This window comes from Corvus kubaryi, unplaced genomic scaffold (assembly GCF_017639235.1).
Source record: "Corvus kubaryi isolate FWS band 111438036 unplaced genomic scaffold, C.kubaryi_AGA036_p1.0 37236, whole genome shotgun sequence".
NCBI lineage: Eukaryota > Metazoa > Chordata > Aves > Passeriformes > Corvidae > Corvus > Corvus kubaryi.
The window spans coordinates 841,906-866,333 of record NW_024581067.1 but is presented as its reverse complement, the minus strand read 5'-3'; the positions used below and the strand labels follow the sequence as shown (position 1 = coordinate 866,333).

Below are 24,428 nucleotides of genomic sequence, written 5' to 3'. Positions count from 1 at the left end.
AAATGAAAAAAACACAACATTGAAAATCACAGCTTGTTTAATGTTGCTTAGTCTACTTTATTAATGATAAGCAACAATTACAAAGTAAATGAGCAAACAAAACCAAAAAACACCAGATGCATCCTGTATATCTTAATTTTTATTTTGCTGGCATCTACATAAAATACAATCCTATTCTTTCCATTGAAAGGAGAGACTATTCTACAGCAAGGAATTGAGCAATGCTTTATCTCACACAGATACTCAAAATGGGGGTTATGAGGGGCATGAAACGTCATCCTCACCCCCACTGAGGGTCACATGTACAGAGAAAGTGACTCTGACTCTCCTGCCAGGCACTGCTATCTCTGTCTTCTCAGTCTCACCCTTCTGCAGGGACTCAATCTGCTTCTCAATCTGCCCCTGCAATGACACAGCCCTGGTCCCACAGGTCCCTCTGCTTGCAGGGCAGGAGGTCCAGTCCCCAACAACAACACCTCACACCCATTTAAACAGTTCTTTCCTGGATGTGGAAACAGTAGCAGTGCCAAGGCCCCTCTCTAGCCCAGGCACAGGACACCCACTGCTCTCCCCCAGACACCTCCAGTCACCTCTCCCCAGCACATCAGGTGGCTCAGGTGTGATTTAAACCCATGCTGACAGCTCCAAGGCACCCTCTCCATCCCATACCAGGAACGTGCTCCGTGGCTTTCCCAGGGACCGAGCAGGGCTGACCAGCCTGGAGCTTCCCTTTCAGCTGACCTTTGGGACTTTTTGGAATATGGGTGCGACATTCACCTTCGTTTGGTCACGAGGGTCATCCCTGGGCCTCCCAGAGGTGACAGATGTCTCACCCTGCACAGGCACTGGCCAGCTCCCAGCACTCTTGGACGAAATCCATCATGTCCATCATGTCCATCATGTCCATCCTGTCCCACTGACCCAGGGGGAGGTTGTGTTATTTAAATTTTCCCCCCTCCATTCTCAGTCCCCTGTAACTGCAGAAGCAGAGGTGGTGGAGGGGTCTGAGATGTGACATCAGAAACTATGAGTTTCCAGCTTCACCCATCATGGAGATTTCCACCCACAGCTCACTTGGGGGTGCTCCCTTAGATCTCCCTCCTCCCTTGCAACACAGGACTGGAGCTGTTGGCAAAAGTAAGCAGCCACCTGCACGACCTACACTTGAAAGACAGAGGTGTTCATTTTGGGTACAAATAGTGCTACTCAACTGGCACATTGCAAAAGGATGACTTTGCCATTCTGTATTAAAATAATTGATAAATGTTTTACATAACTGCTGGCAAGAAATACAGATTAAGGGCCCCGGATGAGATCATAAAGAGACTCCCAATAGTTAAGGCATGACACACTTAATGCAGTGCTGGCAGTTTTTATCTCTGTTTTTGCCTGAAAAACAGGAATCCGAACCCAAGAATCCAATTTAACAATCAAAAATTTCAGAGCGGTTTTAGCCCACTCTCCAGTAGGCTGTAATAGAGTCCTTTTTTCCCAAAGGTTCTTTGAAACCATAAAATCCTAAGCTATGTCTATAATAATAAAAAACCGCACATCTGATCTGAAGATTTAATTATTTAGTTTGGACATAAAGTGACAGCTTGCAATATAGATAATAGTTTTGGCAAAGCTGCAGACGTTAATCTAGAGGCAGCTTCAGTGTAAAGTTATTCTGGCTGTATTCAATAGAAGTGTCATTGCATTATTAAAATCAAGAGAAGCCACAAAAATCCATATTCCTCAAAAAGTTAAATCTGAAAAGCAACCTACTTTCAACATTGAGTTTGGATTAACATCTATCAGGGCTCTTGGTCTTTGAACCACCAACGGAAAAATCAAAAATCCTGAAGCTCAGCTGAGTTCAAATCGGGAAACTAAAAGAAAAATAAACCAAAGGGAAAGAAAAAGGGGTGAAATAATAGACCGGGGAAAGGCAGTGAGTTAGTGTATAATATAAATCCAGACCCTGAAAATACTTTCAAATATCATCATGTTTGACACAGTGAAGTTTTTTGTCTGCATTTCCTGCCCTAAGTTTACTGCAGCTGCACTTGGCTCTAGTTCTTGGCCATTATAACTTCTAAAATGGCTAATTATCAGACCTACTAGAAAGCTTTCAATTAACTGAAGAGTTCCAGGAAAAGTGAAAAATTCCATGTAAAGCCTTTGTGCAAATGAAGAAATTAGGATTCCATGAAAACCTCAGGCTTGAAGTAACAAAAAAAAACGGGCCAAACAGAACAGAATTACACCTTTTTCCACAACAATACATGAATAAATAAGTAAATATATAAATAAATTCCTTTTTTACTCTTCTAGACAACAGTACATGCAGTCTGAAAATTCAAGGTAGTTAGTGATAAACAAACTAGGTCACTACACAGATACCAAGGATAAATATAGTTATTTTTAATGCAAGGGAACATTCCCAGACAATTTTTTGACAGCCTGAGAGAGCTGTACTGAATGCAGAAACTTGTTTTGTCTACAAACATCACCAGCACTCTTCACTTTTTGGTGAACACTTGCAGAATGTAAATTCTGTATAAAGATCTGTCCTGCGTTAGTGCATACAGATATGTTAGGAAAAGGCAAAAGCCAATAAAAAAATTGTGTGGTAGTACAGCAACGCTCCCTCCTCCCCAGATAATTCTTGCACAATTCCTGCCACTGCCATTTTCTATCAGACTCCCCATGGGGTCTGACAGGACCATGTGGGAACACACATGTGCTGCCCCAAGAAAACACTGGCACCACACCACAAACTCCATAGAGATGAAATTTCTTCCAAGTCCTCATTTCCACCAGGAGAATACAGGGTCTGCTATGCCTTAAAGACCATCAAGACTAAATCCTCTCCCTCTTCACCCAAGCAGAAGATATAGGAATTCATCAATCACTGTTGCAATGTTGCCCATCCTTCAGGTTGCTCCCCAAAGCACAAACCCTGGGTGAAGCCAAAGGGCAGCGGTGACTCAGGGAGGGTAGGAGGAAAAAGAAGTTGGTATTTTATTTTTTAAACTACATCTGCTTTGAAGAAGCACCTTCCATAAGGCAAATTTCAGTAGATATACACTCTAGCCTGTAATCTCCTAGAACAGCAATTTAGTGTCTTTTATGTTGTTCTTTTTCAAAGAACATATGTAATATCTCTAAAATCTTCAGTAATCTTACTTCTGTATCTTAACAGAAAAATGGGGCTGAGCAAAAACAGGCTCTTTCCACAGCTCCTTTTCCTCCAGAAAATTACTTCTGAGATCCTACATAAAAGGCTTTTAAAAATTAGCCCAACGGTTACAAGATACATACCATGCTGCAAACAGGCCAGGCATTTTCAATTTCGATTGTAAAAGCTTCTTACACCTCATTTTGAAAACGAAGAAGAATCTCCTGCGTGCACCGTAAAAAAGTGAGAATAACACTGAATGACATTAAATGAGAGTTCTCCTGAAACAGCATTTCCAGATGATTCCCTGCTTGTGAGATCCTTGAAAGTCTTAGGGTAAATATTTCCAGTATACCAACACTTCTCTCTCACACACACAAAATGAGATGGATATTAAGGCAGCTGCTGTGCCTGCAACACTACAGGAGACCCATAACATGGCTTTTGTCAGGCATAAGTCATCAGAACTCATCATTTCTCTTAAAAGTGGATGCCTTTTTCTACTTGATGTATTGACCTTTGTTTTCAGACTTCAGGGATGGAAGGTACGGACACGTCAAGGATAAGAGATGGGTGGCAACGACAGGAAAAAAGCTTGATGTGACACAAGGGACAAAAGATTGCTATGAAAGATGCTAGCACAAGACTTCATGATTATCTGACAGACTAGAACATTAATAGAGTGAAAGGGTAGCATCCTGAAACTCAAAAACCACTCAAAAATCACTAAAAGTACAGGTTTTGCTACAATTCTTCAGCTCTGCAAATGGTGCTCCTCTAGATTTAAAAAAATTTATATTAAAAAATTATAATTACATATCAGTGATTTTTATTCCAGTGAAGTTGGGGTACAGTTTTGGAATATTTTCCTTCCTTCCTCTGCCTCAAAAGGAAATGTCTAGATAGAATTTAAGATTGTTCAGATTTTTCTACAAGTATAATGCTTTAGCTGGAATTCAACTGGAAACAAAACCAATACACCAATTTTTAATTGTTTATTACTCTCTACAGGGAATTTTAAAAAACCCCACAAAACCTCAAGAATTTGTTTATCAAAATCCCAAACAATCAAGCAGTGAGCTAATTTGTAAAAATAGTCAGTCACCAGTCTCAGACATTTTGAAGTTTTCTCTTTTTCCTCATGATGTAACTGAAGCGGGCAATAATTTTACCCATTTTGTCTTCTTTCTTTCTTCCTGCTCAGCATTCAGCTGGTCTGAGTGAAGGAGCCAGAACCACGTCGACTCCCTGGTAGTTGTAAAACAGATTTCTTGCTTGGAATTAAGCCAGAGCAGGATTTCTAAGGCAGGCAGCTCCTCCTGTTTCCACTGAGAGCACATGGGGAGCTTCCGAGCCTCGCCTGCTCCGTGTGGCCCAGGCGGGATCTTTATCCCCAAGATAAATATTTGCAACAAAATAATTAGGGAAGAAAAACACTGTAATCTGTCCTCAGCAAAATAACCTAGTGGGGTTAGTCTAGTTAATCAACACTGGATCTGCCCCAGGATGATGAGGTGGCCACTTAGGACCAGGAGATGTCCAGGGTAACGTGGAATTGGCTCCTCTGCCTTCATCCATGCCAAGGCAAAGCAGCGAGGAATACAAGAGATACTCATGGATCTGACTCCAGCACATTTCCACAGTGGGGAATACACAGCTATACACGAGGCAGGGGGAAATCTGGCACCCTGTGCCTTAGGGTCGGTGCAGAAACTTATTTCTTGACAAAAAAATGTGTAAAACTGGCACTGAGAAAATTATCTGAATGAACCAGCTGAGGACACAGGGAGTGTTCAACAACCCTGCCCATGCCACTTGCTCCGCCCTCCTTGTCCCCATCTCCGTTCCTTGCACCATCATTAGGACTGGCCTGCTCCTGCCCTAAGCCATCCCAAGAATACAAACTTCCAGAGAATTTTACCGCTCTATGTGAGACTATCACCAGTGCTGGCATTAGGGAAAAGCCAGTAGCAAAGAAATTAGGGAAAAGCTAGTGGCAGAGAAATTAGATGGGCTTTGGCCACACTATCAAATCTCACAGAGTTGCTCGTCTCAGCTTTGTCTTGCAGTAAAAACTTTGGAGACTCGGGAAGATTCCTACAGACCAGACACTTGTTTCACCCCTTCCTGACCAAACTGCTCTGACCCACAGGTCAGAGCTGCACCTTTACCACTCTACTTTTACTCACACTCAGCATTTTGGCTTCAAGCTGACAGAGAGAAGGTTTAGATTAAATATTCAAAGGAAATTGTTCCCTGTGAGGGTGGGCAGGCCCTGGCACAGGGTGCCCAGAGCAGCTGGGGCTGCCCCTGGATCCCTGGCAGTGTCCAAGGCCAGGCTGGACACTGGGGCTGGGAGCAGCCTGGGACAGTGGGAGGTGTCCCTGCCCATGGCAGGGGTGGCACTGGATGGGCTTTAAGGTCCCTCCCCAACCAAAACCATTATATTGCTGTATAATTCTCTGGTTTAAAATGCACATTGTTATATAATTATTCATCTCTACCAAAAGATATTGAGGCATGCTAGAGCAATCACTGCACTTACTGTGAGAAACCAATATAGATGTGGTATTAACATTAAGTCAATATATGTAGTCAATCACACTTTATTCCAGCTGATTTCTGAGCTCTTGTTCAGAATGTTGCTTTGATTTTTTTTCTTCCCCAATGGATTTCACAAAAGAAAGGATACATCTAACACTACACTCCCAGACATGCCTGACATTTCTTCAATTACATTTTTTTTTGTTGTTATGACTTTAGTGACAGGCTGAACCACAGGACCCACGTTTGGAGAAGAGTTTAAGGTTAAGTAAAACCACCCTAGGAAAGAATCAGAGCATCCATGTAACTGTGCCACAGTACAAAAATGAAGCATTTCTAAGAGAAATTTCTGAAAGGATTCGTCTCCCTGAATAAGGATATCAGGTTGAAGAGAAGCCTGGTGAAGAAAGCCAAGACGACTGAATAGGATGGGCTTGATCACACCCAGGAAAATGAAAGTCATTATCAAAGAGGTTGATCTTTACCCTGGAGGGCTATCTGTAAGGAATGCATTATTCTGTACAAGGTCTGAAGGTAAACCGTAAAAAAAGACGTTAAAGAAATTACACAAAAGCATCATTAAAGGCACATATATAGCATGCAGCAGAGAAGGGAGCTGCTAGGTCATTTCAGCTACTTCCCATGACAACAGCACATCATTTCCCCATCCACACTGTACACTATTCAGAGTATCAAGCTAATCTTCCCTTAAAATTGTTCAAATAAACAGCATTGCATGGTTTTAAAATAGTTCTGGAATAGTATCTGAAAGCAATCAGCTAGTGGGTCTTAGTTTTTAACCTAGAAAAGACCTTGCAAAGCAATCCCATGCAATTCCTCACACAAGCAAGGAATCTGACAAGTTACATTGCATATAATAGTTTCTCCATCTCTACTTCAAAAGCCTGAGCTGCAAAAGGAGTAAAACAAAACAAACAAACAAACAAACAAAAAAAAAAACTAAAGCAGGATGGTCAGAAGAACTGTACTAGAGTAATCAGGGAGGAAACCCAGATTTCAGGGGCTGGTTTTGTGCAATGACACCTGGCAGTGATAGAAGCATGAGGCAGAGAAGGACTGAAAGGTGTAAGTAAATGCTAAACATAAAATAAATCTATTTTATTTTTTTCCTATTTTTCATGCCTCTGCTTAGCGCATGCAAGTCTTATCCATAAGTGTTTCTTGTGTGATCTGTTGTAGCTTCACTGTTGCAGAAACCTAAGCCATGGGTAGTCAGATGCCAGAAATTACTGTTATTTATGCTCTGCTGTCACAGCTCTCCATAATTATGCAGGTTGACACAGCATCCTGACAATGATAGGGGAAAAAAACCCAGTTTTTGCAGAGATTTTGTCAGCCTCCCTACACAGAAGCTCGGCAAATAAAATTACTGCAGTTAAAAATTAGCAAAGCAGTCATCTCTTTCATGTTTGATTTGGGGGTTTTTTTTTTGATCTGTCAAAAAGTTCTATTGTGAGAGTACCCAAAGGCAAAGAATAAAAAGCTTTCTATGTCTAAATGGTAGCTTTATCCTACAGTAGGACCATGATCTGACTCTGCACAGATAAGTGCCTTGTGTTGCTTAGAACTGAAAACAATCAAGGAAAAAGTAGTTGCAAGGGGTGAGGGGCAGGAAGAAGGAGAGAAGGTTATTTGGAAAATGCTGAAAAAATGCCCTCTTAAAGTTGAAACTCTGGAGTTCAAATCCATAGTTTGAAGCACTGCACAGGTACCTGAGCTCGTGTTGTCCCAGGCAGGCAAGCTACACTCCAGAGTGAATCTGTTCACTGGTTAAACTACTGTGAGTTCGGAATTGCAACATTCTGATAGAGCCTTCTGGGTTAGAAAATTTCTCCATCAGCTTTGATCAAGAGACACCACTTGATGCAGAAAGTGCTTCCTGGGCAGATTATGCCTCTGTATCTGACCCCACTCTCCCACACACCACCTGGGAGAGGAGGCAGCAGAGAAGTCCCACATCCAACCTCCCACCTCCCCTGGGGGAGGCTTCGCTCCCCTCCCTGTCCTCTGCAGCCTCTGGGGTCACAAACAACCCATAAATCTGAGGTACATTTTTCTCTCACATCATCAGTTTCCTGCCGGGATGTGCCAAGCTCCTGCCCTGGCTCTGCTCAAGGAGTGCTGATCTTCTTGAGCCTCCTTATCCATCTGCTGCTTCTCCCTGCTGTCATCTGCTCACTTCAGCTCGCTGCTTTAAATACTGCGCCTGAAATCCTAACTCCTAAAACCAAATACTTGTCGTTCTGCTGCCGCAGTTGGGAGAGCCAAGATAATCCAGGATCGTCCACTTAAATGAGGCGAGGCAGAAGGATGGCTTGGCTAAGCAGGAATATTCTCTTGGAAATAAGGCAAAAAGGGAAGGTGTGTGCCCAGTGTGAGCAGGGCCAGGTGGCTCTGTGGGAAGAACACTGAGATCTTGCTGTCACTGTAGGGAAAAAACTTGTGTGGCCAAAGCTCAGCTGGAGCTGGGGCTGCCAGAACTGTGGGGCACAAGAAAAAGATATTTTCTGAATGAAATAATGGCAATAGGCACTGCAAAAATACCATTGGCCCCTTCCGGGATGAGGATGGTCTCTTCACATACAGGACAGGGACAAGGCTCAATGCATCCTTTGCCTCCTCCTTTGACATGGATGGACCAAGGGCATCCCAGTGCCCTGAGCTGGAGGACCATGACTGTGACAATGATCAGCCCCCAGTCAACCCTGAAACTGCGTGGGATCTGCTGCTCCAGCTGGATCCCTACAAATCTGTGGGGCCTAATGGGATTCATCCAAGAGTCCTCAAACAGCTGTTGATGTCATCACAAAACCCCTCTCAATGATTTTTGAGCAGTCTTGGGAATCCAGAGAGGTCCCAGCTGACTGGAATCTGGAGAACATTGTCTCAGTTTTCAGGAAGGGAAAGATGGACTCTGGAAACTACAGGCCTGTCAGTCTCACTTCAGGGCCTCGTAAAGCTATGGAGAAGATTATTCTGGGAGGTATTGAAAAACACCTGGAGGACAAGGCAGTCACCAGCATGGCTGCATGAGGGGAAAGTCCTGCTTGTCAAACCTGATGTCTTTCATGACAAGGTGACTCACCCAGTGGATCAAGGGAAGCCAGCCGATGGACCTTTCTGGATTTCAGGAAAGCTTTGGACACTGTATCTCCCAGGATTGCTCTGGACAAACTGTCCATCCCACAGCTGAATAAACACATCATGAGATGGGTGAGCAGCTGGCTCAAGGGCCAGGCACGAAGGGTTACGGTGGCTGGGGTGACATCAGACTGGCGACCTGTCACTACTGATGTTCTGCAGGACTCCATCTTCGGTCCTGTGCTTCTTAACATCCCCACGAATGATTTGGATGCAGGACTGGAAGGAATCCAGAGCAAGTTCAAAGACAATAAAACTGGGGGGAGCTGTCGACTCCCTGGAGGGCAGGGAGGCCGTGACAAATGAGAGGCCTGGGCCAGCACCAACCGTGTGAGGTTCAGCTGCAGAAGGTGCTGGATTCTGCCCCTGGGGTGGGGTAACCCTGGGTGTACGGACAGGCTGGGGAATGGGAATGTAAAGCAGTGCCAGGGAAAGGAACCTGGTGGTCCTGGTCAGTGGCTGTGCCCTGTCCTGGGGGCACCAGGCCCAGCATGGCCGGCCAGGCCAGGGAGGGATCGTCCTGCTCTGCTCTGGGCTGGGGAGGCCTCACCTGGAACATTGTGTGCAGCTCTGGGCATCCCAGTGTAAAAAAGATATTAAACTGTTAGAGAGGGTCCAAAGGAGGGCAATGAGGATGGTGAATGGTGTGGAGGGGCTGCGTGAGGAGCAGCTGAGGGCCCTTGGTGTGTTCAGCTGGAGAGGAGGAGACTGAGGGGAGACTCATCACAGGTACAGCTTCCTCATGAGGGGAAGAGGAAGGGCAGCTCTGATCTGTGACAGGGATAGGACCCAGGGAGCAGCTTGAGCTGTGTCAGGGGAGGTTTAGGTCATATATTAGAGAAAGGTTTTTCCCCAGAGGGTGCTGGGCACTGCCCAGGCTCCCCAGGGAATGGTCCCGGCCCCGAGGCTGCCAGAGCTCCAGGAGCGTTGGGACAGCGCTGCCAGGGATGCCCAGGGTGGGGTTGTTGGGGTGTCTGGGCAGGGCCAGGAGCTGGACTCAATGGACATTGTGGGTCCCTTCCAACTCATCATATTCTGTGGTTGTGTATGAGTACTTTTTTCTCAATTTTCAAACAACTTCACCAAAGATATATATACATAAATCATAATTTTTAAGTCTTACGTACATAAGTCTTACATTTATAGGCACAAAACCCCCTTTTGCCTACAAATGACCTCCTTTTAAAAAGTTTTAGGCATGTGGAGTGAGGAATACTATCAATAACCTAAAAAAAAAAATCCTAGACAGTGATTTTGTTGCGTATAACAAATTCTTACTTGAAATACAGATCTGTGCATCGTGAATTCATAGGATGAATAGGTCTTATCTAACATTTCCCAAACTTCTAAGTATCAGACCAGATGTGAGGCACATAAGTGGCTGCAATTCCTCCGTATGGTCTCTGGAGTGTAGATATACCCAAATTACACCTGAAGCACAGTATGTTTGCATATAGCTGTTATATATTATGTAAAATTAAGATGTTTTTATGTGTCTTTCATATGATAACGCATTCACACACACACACCACATGTAGTTAGCTAGAGACTTTATTAGGTAATCATGGTCTGCTTCATTTCTCAGCTTTCGAAACTTAAAATAGAAGAACACCCCCGCTGTGATGAAAGGTAACACAGCTTGCTGATTAGAGAGAAAAAACCCACACAAACAAATGAATAAAAAACCCCACAAGTATGTTAAGTATATTCCCTCACCAGCAAGACTGAGATTTGATAAAACCCCAAAGCACAAAGAGATGGTGCAGGTTCTATGCCTCCAGATTCCTGGGACACAGCTGCTTAGTCAATCCCTGCCTTCAGAGCACACAGACCCACAGCTGCAGGTACCGGTTTTGGACAGATCGTTGCTCTGTTCCCACAATATCAATGGCCAAAAAGCTGTTCTACCCCCTACACAGATTGTTAGAAAATCAGCCATACCCTGCTGTCACTACACTCAGTGAGTTGTTCTCCCTAAAATATTTCCTACTACTAAAGTTTCCTACGAAAAGGGAAACTTAGACCCATTATTCCTCATATAACACGTGTGGCACAACACACCAAATTTAGGATGGTGTTGCCTTTCCCGTAGGTTCTCCCCTTAACTTTAAATGCAAATGTTTGTTGGTCCTCCGATGTAAAACAGCATTTTCCAGAAGTTTTAATTTTGCTGATATTAATGTCCTTACAACCTTTCTTTGGACCTGAAACTTTTGACTCATCTTTTATTTTCTAACACATCACCCAACTAAGATTTCACTGAATTTTCACTGTGAACCTGGTTTGAGTCTTAAATTACTACCTGTTTGCTGTTCAACCTAGTTCAAACTCAAGCTGGGCTTCAAGTATGCTACAACAAAGTGCAGTATCACAGAATCACATAAATGGTCTGGGTTGGGAGAGACCTCAAAGATCACACAGTGCCACCCCCTGCCATGGGCAGGGATGCTGTCCACCCTCCCAAAGTGCTCCAAGCCCTGTCCAGCCTGGCCTTGGACACTCCCAGGGATTTCCAGGGATCCAGGGGCAGCCACAGCTTCTCTGGGCACCCTGTGCCCGGGCCTGCCTACCCTCACAGGTAGAAATTTTTTCTTCACATCTAATCTCACTTGTAATACAGCACTGACCATCCTTCAGGATTTCAGAAATCCTGTCTCTGTGGCTTACCAAAGTTTGAGAGACTAAGAAGATGAAAACAGTAACACGCCAACTCCTGTGTGACTCACAATAAATTGATTCATCTCTTACTCCTGCAGTTTCTTAAATACAGCTTCCCCAGATGTCTTTCCTCCACTGAAGGGGTATCAGGACGTGAGTTTGTTACTGCTGTTTTAGGGACATGTGCCTCATAAACAGTTAATTTGAGGCATAAAAATCTTGATAAAAAGTTGCTGTCTTTTGAAATAACTCCCAGAGTGGATCATTTCCTTGATTTTCAGCTGGATGGCAATTGAAAAAATGTGGAGGAGGGAAGATAAGATAAGACAGTGACCCTTTCCCCTGTGCCGCCATTGACATGCAACCTTGTATGAAGCCTATCCTTTGAAAAGAGACATAAAGGATAAGGACATAAAGGGCAGTGTAATAGGAAGCTGGACTCAAAAAACCCAACTAATACTACCAGAACAATTAATTCCAGTTATAACAATGCATGGCTTGACATCAAATTTTGTCCTGGGCTGACCAGACATGTACAGAATACAACAGTATATCCACTATATGCTTTCTGGAGGCTATACGAGCCGTCATGGAAAATCAATTTGAATACAAATGTAATTTGTTAAAAGAACAGTGAAAATCATTATGCAGGGTCACACTGTCAGCAGTTTGTACAGAAGCAGATGCTGTCCAAAGATGCAAAGGCATTCAGTAAAACAGAAGAATCCTGGTCTTTAAAAGCCTCTGTGATCTTTTCAGCCTTTCAGTATAGATACAGGAGAACAAAGCTACAGTTTACCTCTCTTGTTTCTCAGCACTTTTGCTCCTTGCAGCTGATTCCAGCTGCAGAAAGAGACTTTATAGAAACTTCTAAGCCTCAGAGAGAGTGAAGGTTGCCACTGTAATGGAGAAAAAGCAACATCTTTGAAACACTTCCTTCAAAGTTCCAAAGCTTTTCTCTTGGGCTGACAGGACACAGTCATAAAATAAAGAACTAGACTTGCCTGTTTTCAGCAATGTCAATACCATTTTTGGGCAAATCACACATAAAAACACAGCAGACAGCTAAGTGGAGAAGCATGATACAACCCAGGGATCAGGTGCACTATAAAGACAACTCAAATAGTAATTTGTCAGAAGGTCCTGTTGCAGAAATGTTTATCACGAAGACATGGGATACACTGATCTGCTGTGCACCTGCAGTCCCATTACTGTTGTTGATCAGCTTACCCCATGGCCAGAGGCATCTGGGAATCAAAACAGCCACCAGTTTTAAACTGTGCTGTCCTTTCATTTGATTCCCGTCTTCACTGACTGTTTTTAAAGCTGTTGACTTATTTACCCCTAAAAAAATATACAGTGGTACTCATGAACCTGTTTTATTGTAGGTGGGATGCAGTGGATTTCTTCCTCCTGAAATAATCTCTTGTAGTCTCTGCAGTCACTCTGGTAGTTACTGCCTGTCCATGCACAGTAAAGCACCAGAGTGTCTGGCATTCAAATTCGACCAAGGAACAGAAACAGCAGCAAATGTAAAAGCTTATAGCTGTTTTTAAATATGTATAAAAGGACATTGCTTATTAAAAATGCACCTGCATCTTTCTTGCAAACTAAGGGGTAGAAGTCACTGCACCCTTGAAGGATGGTTTCATCATGTACTTGCATATAAACACATCACTGAAGATCAGGCTCCTGTTACAGTGCATGAGATTGCAAATTTATCAGACTGGCCAGGAAGAAGAAAATTACAGTCTCCCACTGAGATGACTTTTTCATCCATTACTATCTTTCAATCTTTCTCACCCTTTTCTCTCCCTTAAAACCGACAACAACAACTAAAGAGACAAAAAAACCCACCTCAAATTTGCTGGCATACTATGTATTTGTTCCAAACACAAAAAGCAGGAGGTGTTTTTAAGACGTCATGGATAAACAGGATTTCGACCTCCATCATTGCTTTGCAGAGCTCCAACAAGAAAAGCAGTTGGTCTTTTTCTTTAGTGGTAGGCTTGAAATGCAGGTCAGTAATGAAGTATATGACTTGACTTTGATCTGCACTTGGAATTTACCCCAAAGGCAGGTGGGAACTGACCACTGCACAGATGACACTTCCACTGGTTTTCATTCTACACCATTACGGGAATGGACTCATAGTGAATAGTGTTGAAACAAGTTCTGCACTGTTCAAAACCTGCTTTTGGAAGAGTTTTGGTTACTTACAGTGCTTAGAGTCATTGCAACTTTGAGAGGATCTATTAAGAGTAAATGTTATGACAGCCACCAAAATTAACCCAGTTTATCAGACTTGTCAAGCAGCATTTTTCTCTGTTTCAGCACAAAAAAAAAGACTCAGTATAATTTTCTTCTGTTTCTTTTCGAGAGCCAAGGACAATCACAGCTTAAGCAATCACAGAGCAAATGGATTTTTTTCCTTCCTATTTCACTTCTGCTAGAAAACCTATTAAGTTCTCTCTGTTCTGAAGTTACCTGAAAACAGGGCAAAACCATAGACTTTAATGAGAAAACGTCACAGATGTGAGCTATCAGAAGTTCCAAAGAAGCCCAGTGCAAAGCGCTTATGACAAGTCCAGACTTTGTGGCAGATACAGTTATCTTTTGCTTAATAAAGAGACTTTGGGGAATAAACTGCAGGTACAAGGACATATTGCATAACCTATCACATGCTCACTGCAACTGTGTGAATGTTACCAGATTTTGAGAAGCCACAGTGCTGAATAATTTAAGGACTAATAAAATATTCAGCTTTTACTGATACACTGGTTTCATTTTGAAACCTAAAAAAAGAAAAAAAAAAAAAAGAAAGAAAGAAAGAAAAAAGTTAATAATGAGGGGAACAGGTCTAAAAGTCAGTGGGAATATTCTGGTACTCATTAGGACAACAGTTGTTCTACCAAGCAGGAGGATAGAGGGGTCTCCACGCCGGGTGGGATCACACAGAGAAACAGAACATCCGCGGCACAGGAGGACGCTCGGAGCTCGCAGAGGGCGAGGAGAGTCCACGGGGGGCTGCGGGCAAGAGGAGGGGACCCACGGTGGTCCCGGAGACGAGCCCAGCGCCTTCCCCGGCGGCGCGGAGGGTGCCCGGGTGGGAGAGCCGGGATGGGCAGGACGCGACGGGACGGGCAGCGAGGGATCGCCCACCGCCCCGGGCAGCCCCCCGAGCCTTCTGCAGACGGGGGACCGGGCCCACAGCCCCACCATCAGCTCCTCGCACGATGAGCTCCTACAACTTTTTAACGCGAGGAGGGTAAACCTCCCCTAGCCTGGACGAACCGATTAATAGAATTAATAAAGAGAACTCCCAAGAGATCTAAAGTTGTCTCTCTGGGGTAGGGTTGGCTTTTTCCTTGTCGGGAAGGTTCTTGGTTTTGGTGGGTTTTTTTTTTGTCTTGTTTTTGTTTGGAAGGGGGTGAGACACCGAGAAGGCGCCGCGGGTGTTTTAGATGGAGAAGACCTAATAGGGGGAGGCAGAGAAAGGCAGCGAAAGGGTCGCCTGGCAAGAGCTGCTCGCTGCTGTCGAGATGCTCAAGCTCCCGAACGTGTTTGCAAACTGTTCCGCGGTTTGCTGGGTTTCCGGCTCGGAGCTAACAGGCTCCAAATTGCAATGAAGACCGGCGGCTGGGGAGCGGTGGGGGGAGGAAGGGAAAAGCGGTGGGGACAGCTCTGCGGATATTAAATCTTCCCAGCCGCTCATCTGGATTACATTTAAGCTCTCACGGCATTTCTTTCCCCTCTAATTTCATAGTTTCAAAACAGAAGGTGTCTGAGGATGAATCTTCCGCCGGCTTCTATTTCAAATGTAGAGGTAAGTATTTTTTTTTTTTTTTTCCTTATCCATAAAGAGAAAAGGAGAGCCCAGAGAGCGGCACCCTGCTAAGAGCCACCTCCCCGGTCCCCCGCGCACTTGGACTCCGACTTTACGGGAGCTCCGGCGCGACCGCGACCCCGACCCCCGTCTCCCGTCCGTCCCCGCCGTCCTCCGTCCCCTCACCTCGGGCGGGGCGCGGCGCCGCCAGGCTCCCGCAGAGCGCCAGCCAGGCCAGCACCGCGCGGCTCATCCTCCTCCTCCTCCTCCTCCTGCTGCTCTCCTCCGCCTCAGTCGAGGGATGCGGGCGGCGGGCGCTGGCGGTGCCTCCGCCCGGTGAGGCGATGCGAGGCGCTGCGAGGATGCGCAGGTCCCTCCTGGCGCTGCGCGGCGTGGAGCGTCCCCCGGCCGAGCGCAGCCCCCGCCGCTCCGCTGCCACCGCCCTACGCGCGGCGCGGAGCCCGTCCCGCCGCCCGCCCGCTCTGCGCGCCCGCCAGGTGCCGCCGCGCCTCCAGCATGGCCCGGCCGCCGCCTCCGTGCCGTGTCCCGCCGCCTCCTCCTCCTCCTCTTTCTCCTCTCTCCCTTCCTCCTCCTCCTCCTCCTCCTCCTTCTCCTGCCGCTGCCCTGCCCGCCCCGCGCGGATCCCGGGGGCGGTGCCGCTGGACACACCCCGGCCCCGCCCCGCCCGCGGCCGCGCCCCCGCGGTGCGGAGGGTGCGGGAGGGAGCCCCAGCACGGGGCTGGGACTCCGCGGCCCCCGGCTTATCCCGAGGATGCTCCGGTTTGCGCGGACCGCGGGCGCAGGTATGCGTGGCCGGGATTCCTCTCCCGCTGCAAATCGCGTGTCCTCATCTAGTTTGGTTTTAGGTGAGTGCCTGTCCTCCTCTATGAGGGAGCGGATGCCTTTCACTAAGGTGTTTTGCCCTCCGCGGAGGAATTTTGCCCTCCACAAACTTCTGTCCTGTAGGTACTGTCCAAGCCTTGCGCTCTGCTGGGTGCTGCCTCGGCTTAAAATCCTTCCTGAACATCCACACAGGGACAACTCACATAGAATCACAGGATTATGGCATGGTTTGGGTCGGAAGGGACCTCAGAGCTTAGCACATCCCAACCCCTACGCCACGGGCAGGGACACCTTCCACCAGACCAGGATATGCAAAGATTCCTTCTTCCACCTGCCTCCCTCCTCAGGTAGGATGTCATCCTGCCCGAAACTGAAAGGGAGTCAAAGCAAGAATGAAAGATGCGGTGTTATTTCGGAAGCAGCCTAAGGTGGAGGATAGGAAGATGTCATGTCAGACCACTACACACTTTTTTATTTTTATCTCTTTTCCCTACCTGGGTATCTAGAGCCACGACAGTGAAAAAAAGTATTAATTGCCTAGTGGGCGTCAAAAGACTCTCCAGATAGTTTATATCTGTAATTTGCATCCTCTCTACATGCCTTCATGGTGAAAGACCACATATAAATATTATATTAAGCTTTAAAGCAATTGCCGAGTGAGAAGGATGTACTGAGAAGGGCTTCGCTGTTGAGAAGCATTTCTGCAGATACAATCTGAAAGTCCGAGCTGCTTGCATGACAACAAGAAGAGACATCGTGAAATTAGGAGTGGAAACGACCCCTTTAGTCGTCTGATCTGTTGGTTACTTTGGTTAGCATCTCGCAGCAGTTACAGCATTTCATTTTGCAAGCCCTTTGTCTGCCATTAAATGCCTGCCAGTGACAGGGTGACAGCCCTTGCCTAAAGCTCTGTTTTTACATCTGAGCTCGCAATTAATCACATTTTTCTTTGACACTGGAAGTGTTTTGGTTTCAACACCTTACATTGTCAACATAGATTTAAAAGGACCAGGCTTCTTTGCGCTGGTTAAACTATGAAATTAACAGAAATGACGCACTTTGATAAAGAGCATTTGACACCCAGAATCCCAGGTCATTTTCTACTTGCGCACAGCTCAGTGGTGCCCGCACCAAGTGTGCACTTCACCCATCACGGCAGGGCAAGGCTCCCTGGTGGCACTCTGACAGCAGTGGTGGGGCGGTGCAGTTATCCAGCAGATCAGGACAGATAAGGAAAAAAACAATCTCCCAACATTCGTTAATTTAGCCCACACTAGCAGAAAAAATGTGTTACCACGAGCTGTAGTCCAGTGCATCACTCTGGCCACGTGGGAGCTTGTAGGATCCACCAAAACTTTTCCCTGTCCTCACTAACCAGCACTAGCACAGCTCACCTGGCAGCACACAGGTGAGCTGCAGCCACGCCTTCATCACGCTGCACAGATATCCCTGTGATTGCATCATCACCTCTACAGCAATTTGGATTTTACTCATCAGTCTCCACGCCAGGAATCTCCCTGAAAAACTGCTGTCTGGGAAGAAAGTACTTCTCCCCGAGGGTTGCTTTGCTGTCAGTACGGAGATAGTGGAAATTTAGGAAGCCTTAACAAAGCTTCTGATATTAATGCATCGTTTCTCTACAACGGTGCTAATTTTACTGCTTATCTCTGGTTTACAACCAAGAATCCAGCTGTCATAATTACAAGGCAAGCTGCACTGTAGCTGCTGTGGCAGCCCAGCGTGCCTGCACCCCCAAGTGGCAGCCTTGTCTGTGTTTTTTTTTTTTTTTATTTTTCTTGAGGGAATAATCCCGTGAAGCAGCCCCTTTAGTTCCCCAATTAGGATAAATCTAAAGGGACTAACTACACTCGGTACCGGGAGGCCTTTTTCCACTGAGAGCCTGTGACTAGCAGCTGATTAAAATGACACAGAAACAGCTTCTTCAAAGCCAGGCATTGTTTATTCAGCCAAAAGGGATGAAACAACAAAAGGCTTTTCTGCCTGGTTCTTACCTAAAGTGCAATGCCTTTTTGTTTTCAGGTCCTCAATAAGTTTTTTTCAATAAAATCTTTCTTCCCACCTCAGAATAATCAGACTGTTCCTGCAGCTTTTTTGCTGCCCCACTCTGCTGCGCTCCTCTTCCCATGCTGCTTCCTCCTGCTTGCTCCCCTATGTTTTGGGGATGACCCCTAAGTTTTGCAGGAGATCCCTTCATCCGGCACCTTCCTTCTACCCCAGTTTCTTCCCTTAGCACGGGGCAACACAACGCACTGCCGCAGCTCAGTGCTGTGAGGTTGGCTCCGAAGTGCAGACTGTTCCTTCCAACCCAAACGTACCAATTACCTGCATCTAGGTGCTCTTAATATGGATTTTTCTGAAGCCAGTCTGTGCTATTTACTGCTCTAGCCTGTGTTCTATCCAAGAGTTCCTTTGCTGTTTTTCTGTGGACTCACATTTTTATCATTGGGGATGTTGTAGTTCACGGCACTCCCTTCCTATGGTGATCCATCCCTGACCTCACTTTCTCAATGAAGATTCTACCCTGATGTCCTTCAATGTCCTCCAAGGTTCAGAAATTATGCATTTTTTTTGCTATTTGTTGTTTTTCTTGGAGCAGCTGCCTTGCTGACAGCAGGAAAACCTGTTTCTGACTATATAAGTACTATAGGTATGCAAATATCAGTTTTCTGAGGGAAACCCCAGGACCTTCAGGACATCCTGAAGGTTCTCTTTTCCCTGTTTGGGTTACATATTTGCAAATCCTTGCTGTCTTGCCAGTGGTGAAGGCACTTTGCTGAAATACGGGCAGGATGGGTCTGGGATGTCACAAGCCATTGCAGCTCAAGCTGACATTCTACCTTTTATATCAGCATTAGTATATATTCACAATATATAAACACTGCATTTTTATATTTGTATTTTGATATTTACCCCTAAGGCAAAATTCTTCCTCCTGCCGTGTGGATTTATTATATGCTTTGTGGTTTGGAATTTAAGAGAGAAATGGGCCCAAAAACTGCCAGATATTAATCCTTAATATTTCTATTTTCCTTTTCCTGCCACTGATAGAACTTGAAGGCTACTTTTCACTTTCCAGACTGTTCCTAAACTTCAGGAAAATTCCCACTATTTTACTTACTCTAATACCCAAATACATATTTTATTTGTTTACCAATCACTCACGGTCAAGAACTCCTTTGCACCCAAATTTTGTTATATTCTTCCATCTAAATTATCAGCTCTGTTTGTCAGAAATATCTGCCTGATAGGATTGCCAGACAGGGACTGCGGAGACTGCCTAAATCTGCAACATCCCTCCCTCAGGCTAAGGATTCCTGTAGACCTTCTGGAGCAGAAGGGGTAGAGTGGAGAGACAGATCAATTGCTGCCTTTCCAAGGGAAAAAAACCCCAGTATTTCAACTGGGAAAGAGCTAATCCATGTCTGGTAATGCCCCTACTCCTTCCCTCCATCTTACTTTCATTAGTAGCTTACACTTCCTGCATTATTTTCTGTCTTGCCTCAAAAGCTCCAATTGACCCTTTGAAGTCCCACAGTATATTAAACAGGGAAAAAGAAATATAGCCTGTAGAAATGTAGGCAGCCACACTGCTCTTAGATAAAGAGCCATCAGTAAAGGAACAGTGACAGCAATTGTGAATGTATAACACGAAGATGATTGTGGCGTAAGAGAAGAATAATGGCTAATGTTTGGTAGTGACACTCTAAGACTTGTTACACAAAAAGGTGAACCACAGTTACTCCCACCTGTGCTGCAGCAGTAGGAGAGCAAGAGCCGATCCTTCCTGTTTGCCAACCTCTTGCCAATTTTAGATGTCATCCAGACAACGTGAGTATAACCTGACAATTATCCTGTAACACCTTTAGGGTATCTTGGATACTGGCTTTGTGCAGGAGATTAGCTTTATCACCAACTCCCATCACAGCACCGGCCAGATCAGAACCTTCTTAGAGCCAGAGATCAGGACAGTCTCAGACTGCATGGGCACAGATTATAGTGCCACCTCTGCTATAATTAGGGCTATAAAAAGCCTCTGCTGCAAGCAGCAGAACTTTCTTTTTTCCTAATAATATGTACTTTGTTCTTCAGGGGTTTGTCAGACACCATTCCCCATAACCGGCTGCTCTGATTCTGCAAGTCATCTGTGTGTGTTTGACTCAGGAAAAGAAGACATAATACATCTGTCACCACCACAGCAATGCTGCCAGAATTATTCCTGGGGTTGACACTGCCTCTAAAAAAGGGAACAGTTCATTCTTTTATCTCTTCCCAAACGCAGCCTGATCCCCCACTTCTTGAACATGTGAGGTTTCCTGTTAACGCTACGTGGATTTTATGCTTCCCTCAAACCTTTCTGGTTCAAAAGCATTGTCATATAATACTCCATCACAGGAAAGGGGGAGAAGTAGCTGTGTAACACAGAGAAACACTCAAACTCCATTAAAAGGAAAAAAAGTATTTTTTCTTTCAGTCTTTTGCAACAGAGATTTTTTTTTCTCTTTGACTATTTATAGAAAGGAGCCAACAAAATCAGTGCCATAGTTGGGTGTGACTACTTTTATTTTGGAAACAAGCTTTTACTGCCTACAGAGGATAATGTTAAAGAATCCTGTCTAAATGTCAGAGTGTGTTTTAAAATGAATCCTTTTCCTCCCAAAATGCAAACATGTGAAGTGCACAAGAGCACAGAAGAGGAGTGCACAGGCTGAGGTGTGAACACAACCCAATAATAAGGCACTCCCATGTTTTGTTCTGTAAAGACTTCTGCACATCCCTGAAGCTGAGAAACTGGGAGCTGATTAATTGCAGTTGGGATTATTCCCTGCCTGCTTGTGAAAGGATTTTAGATTCACCATGGTTCTTTCAGCGGGGCTAAGGTGAGAGGAAGCTGAGTGCTGGTGCACATGTGTCTGCTCAAGGTCTGTGCAGAGAGTTCACCACCAGCGCCACGTGGTTCTGCCACACCAGAAAATCTTGAGTTAGAGATTAATCTCACTCCTCTGAGTGAGGAGTCACAGTTAAGGTAAAAAGGCAAAGTTCTGCCCCGATGAAGTGACACCTGCAGCAAGCTGCAGACAGTGGGTTATAGAATCATAGAAGCATGAAATGGTTTGTGTTGGACAGGACTTTTGATGTAATCCAGTGCCACCCCCTGCCATGGCAGGGACACCTGCCACTGTCCCAGGCTGCTCCAAGCCCCAGAGTCCAACCTGGCCTTGGACACTCCAGGGATCCAGGGGCAGCCCCAGCTGCTCTGGGCACCCTGTGCCAGGGCCTGCCCACCCTGCCAGGGAAAAATTCCTTCCTAATATCTGATCTAAACTTATTCTCTCTCAGTTTGAGAGGGTCTTCTGGCATGGGAGCAGATTTCTGCTCAGGACCCTTGTAGGTGTTGATGCTGTGGGTTATGCTGTCAGATGGCTGTTCCCAGGAAAACTCAGAGGACTGCAGGATACCTGCATTTGTGAGAGGTGGATGGGCACCCAGAGCATCCACAGTGCTGCTTCACCCCTCACTTTGCTGCCTACACATTTTTTAAATGCCATCAGACTCCACAGTGAGGAGGACTCTGACTGTTACCTCAGATATCACATTCCCATGCCCTCCATGGCCTGTACACCTCTTCCACCTGCAAATATGAGTACTTAAAGGAAATCAGTCAGTGGAAGAGAGACTATCTGACTGAACAGCCCTCAGTTCCTTACAAAACCCAGCTAACACACACCTCTCTCCTTCTTGAGTTTATTTCTCTCCACTGATCCCCGGTTCCTACTTCTTCCAATTGCAAAGTGTTTGCTCTGCAGTAGTAAAGCCTGTTCTTCCCCCCTCTCTGGATTGTTTCTGCTCCCATTTACAACAAAGCCAAATCACCACCATTAATAGGGGTTTTGGGTCATTTGCACCCTTCTAAACAGCTGCTCAGGGAGAGGATTCCAACAGCTCTTTGAGATCTTCAGCAAAGCTGGTCTTGCCTCTCACACCTCAGTATTAGGAGCTATCTGCCCCCTGAATGATTGAAGGAACATCTCTGAAGTGCAGCCCAGTTGTCCAGGTTTGCTGGAGGTGGAAGGATTCCCTCTCATGCAATACATATTGCATCCTCAGAAATCTGAGTTCCCTGGTTTGGCCAACACTTGACCAAAATCAAGCTGAATTTCTACAAACCACACCAGGGCTGTGCTAGAAGAAAGCTGCTAAAACTCCAAACACAGCTTTTCAGAGGCTACATTAAATTTGTAACAACCAAGGTGCTGTTTTGGTTTTAGTGCTGAAGTTGCTGTTTTGCAAAGTTAAATGTGTTTCACCAAGGTCTTTGTCTTGCTGTTATTTATACTAGACTTTCAAGGAGAAAACCGTGAATGAACTTGGTGAAAGAGTTCATTTCAGACACCTACCAAACATATTTTCATGTTAGTAAGAATATGCTTCAACCATTTAAACTCTAAGGAGTTTTTACAGTGTCTGAGGCTGTGTGCTGTTACAGATCTTTGCAATAAATAATAGCAGGTTTTTTGGTTTTGTTTGGGTTTTTTTGTGTCTGTGTATTAATTTGTTTTATTCTGAGGGAGAAAACAAGATTTGAAACCTAATTTTAGAAATTACTTTGTCTTTCTTTCAACTCTCATATTGCAGAGTTTTAACAGTTCATTCACACAGAATTTCAGAACTCATGGAGGAACCATTAAATCACTATAAAGTATTTAAGGGCAGGGTAGCATCTGCATTCAGGCATTTAACTGCAGTCTTTGCCAAAGATCTTGTGATTTCAAAATCAGAGAATATTATTAGAGCCAAGAGACTTTTGGCTCTTAGTCTCTCATGAAGGGGTGCACTTCAAATCAACATTACATACACTTGAAAGATTTCAATTATTAGTTTTGTGTGAATCAAGAAGACAACTAACCAAAATGGCTACTTCAATCTTCTGGTATTTGGCAGTCCAGCATGACAGTTTGTAGATAATTCATGTCAGAATATGACAATGTGAGAGATTTTAGAAAAAATTTTATGCCACTGCAGTGAGCCATCCTGACTCCATGTATGACAAAAAATTTTGTTATAGAAAGTTATTCTTAAGTGTTCTTGGGTTGCTTCTTTTTTTTTTTTTTTTATTCTTAAGTTGGTTGGTTGGAGTTGTTGTTGTTTTGTTTTTTAGGTTAAGAGCTAGAGATGTGTGTTAGAAATTTATATTCATCACATAACCACACAAAAAAGAAAAGAGAAAAAAAAAGGTTGAGGGAAGGAGATGTGCTAGTTCCAGTTACATTTCTGAAAGGTAATATTTTTCATGACTGGCAGAACGTTTTTCCCTAAGATGGAAAAGGGCATACTCATCTAAAGAAGACACAAGAATCCTCTTTCGTTTTCAGATTGTTGGTGGTACAGCAGCCAGAAAACTTTCTTGACACAAGACTCTGAGATTTCAACCTGCATTCTGATTCAATGCAACTGCTTCATCTGCCTTTCTGGTATATCAATTAAATATCCTGACTGTTTCCTTCTCCTCAGGGACTCTACTTTTCCAATGAGTGCTCTGGTTCTCATTATAATTTTGAGAAATCTTCATTTTGTCTCATTTGATTTCATCTCGATTGACAATCAGAGCAGATTTTCCAGGCAGCTGCTGTACAGGCTGGGGTGCAACAGCATCAGCCCCTTCCCTGGGGAATTTACAGCTTAAGACCAGAGCCAAAACCACAAAGTGCTGTGGAGGAACAAAGTGAATGGGAAAAAGTAAACACAATCTTTTGTGACCAAATAAGATCTGTGCACGCAATTCTCTTTGTTAATTGTGTAGCAAATTTGGGGAAATAAAAAAATCGAGGATGACTTGGGTTATCTGAGTTAAAATCTCCTTCAGCCTTCAGACTGGCATTTGTATTCTCACAGGAGGATTGTGCAGGCCCCAGAGAACCAGCAATATCATCTCTCTTTTTTTTGGGTTCACAATCAAGACATCTCTCCCTGGAGGAGGAGGGTGCTGCAGTATTTCTTTAGCAGTCAATTTTAATAATAACAACACTAATAACAACTACCACCACCACAACCAAGAACAATAAGAATAAAACCAATAAAACAGATTGCATTATTATTGCTATTATTATTGTTGTTGTTATTAGTACTCCTCTAATGGAGATAGAGAAATTCAGAATGCCAACATGTATTTAAATAAAGGAATATAGAATAGACAATGTTTATGACACCACTGTA

At 44.7% G+C, this 24,428-nt stretch overlaps 1 protein-coding gene across 2 annotated transcripts in view; it reads right to left on the bottom strand.

The window, feature by feature from the left end:
• Positions 1 to 15,819, bottom strand: part of EDIL3 (EGF like repeats and discoidin domains 3) — a 234,104-nt gene extending 218,285 nt beyond the window's left edge. Inside the window, exon 1 of one of the 2 annotated variants that reach the window (XM_042023048.1) lies at positions 15,540 to 15,819. In XM_042023048.1, the coding sequence (XP_041878982.1) occupies positions 15,540 to 15,606 (67 nt within the window). In that variant the 5' untranslated portion in view covers positions 15,607 to 15,819. The remainder of the gene's footprint in view (positions 1 to 15,539) is intronic. The other variant, XM_042023047.1, reaches the window with a different exon arrangement.
• Positions 15,820 to 24,428: the final 8,609 nt, after the last annotated feature.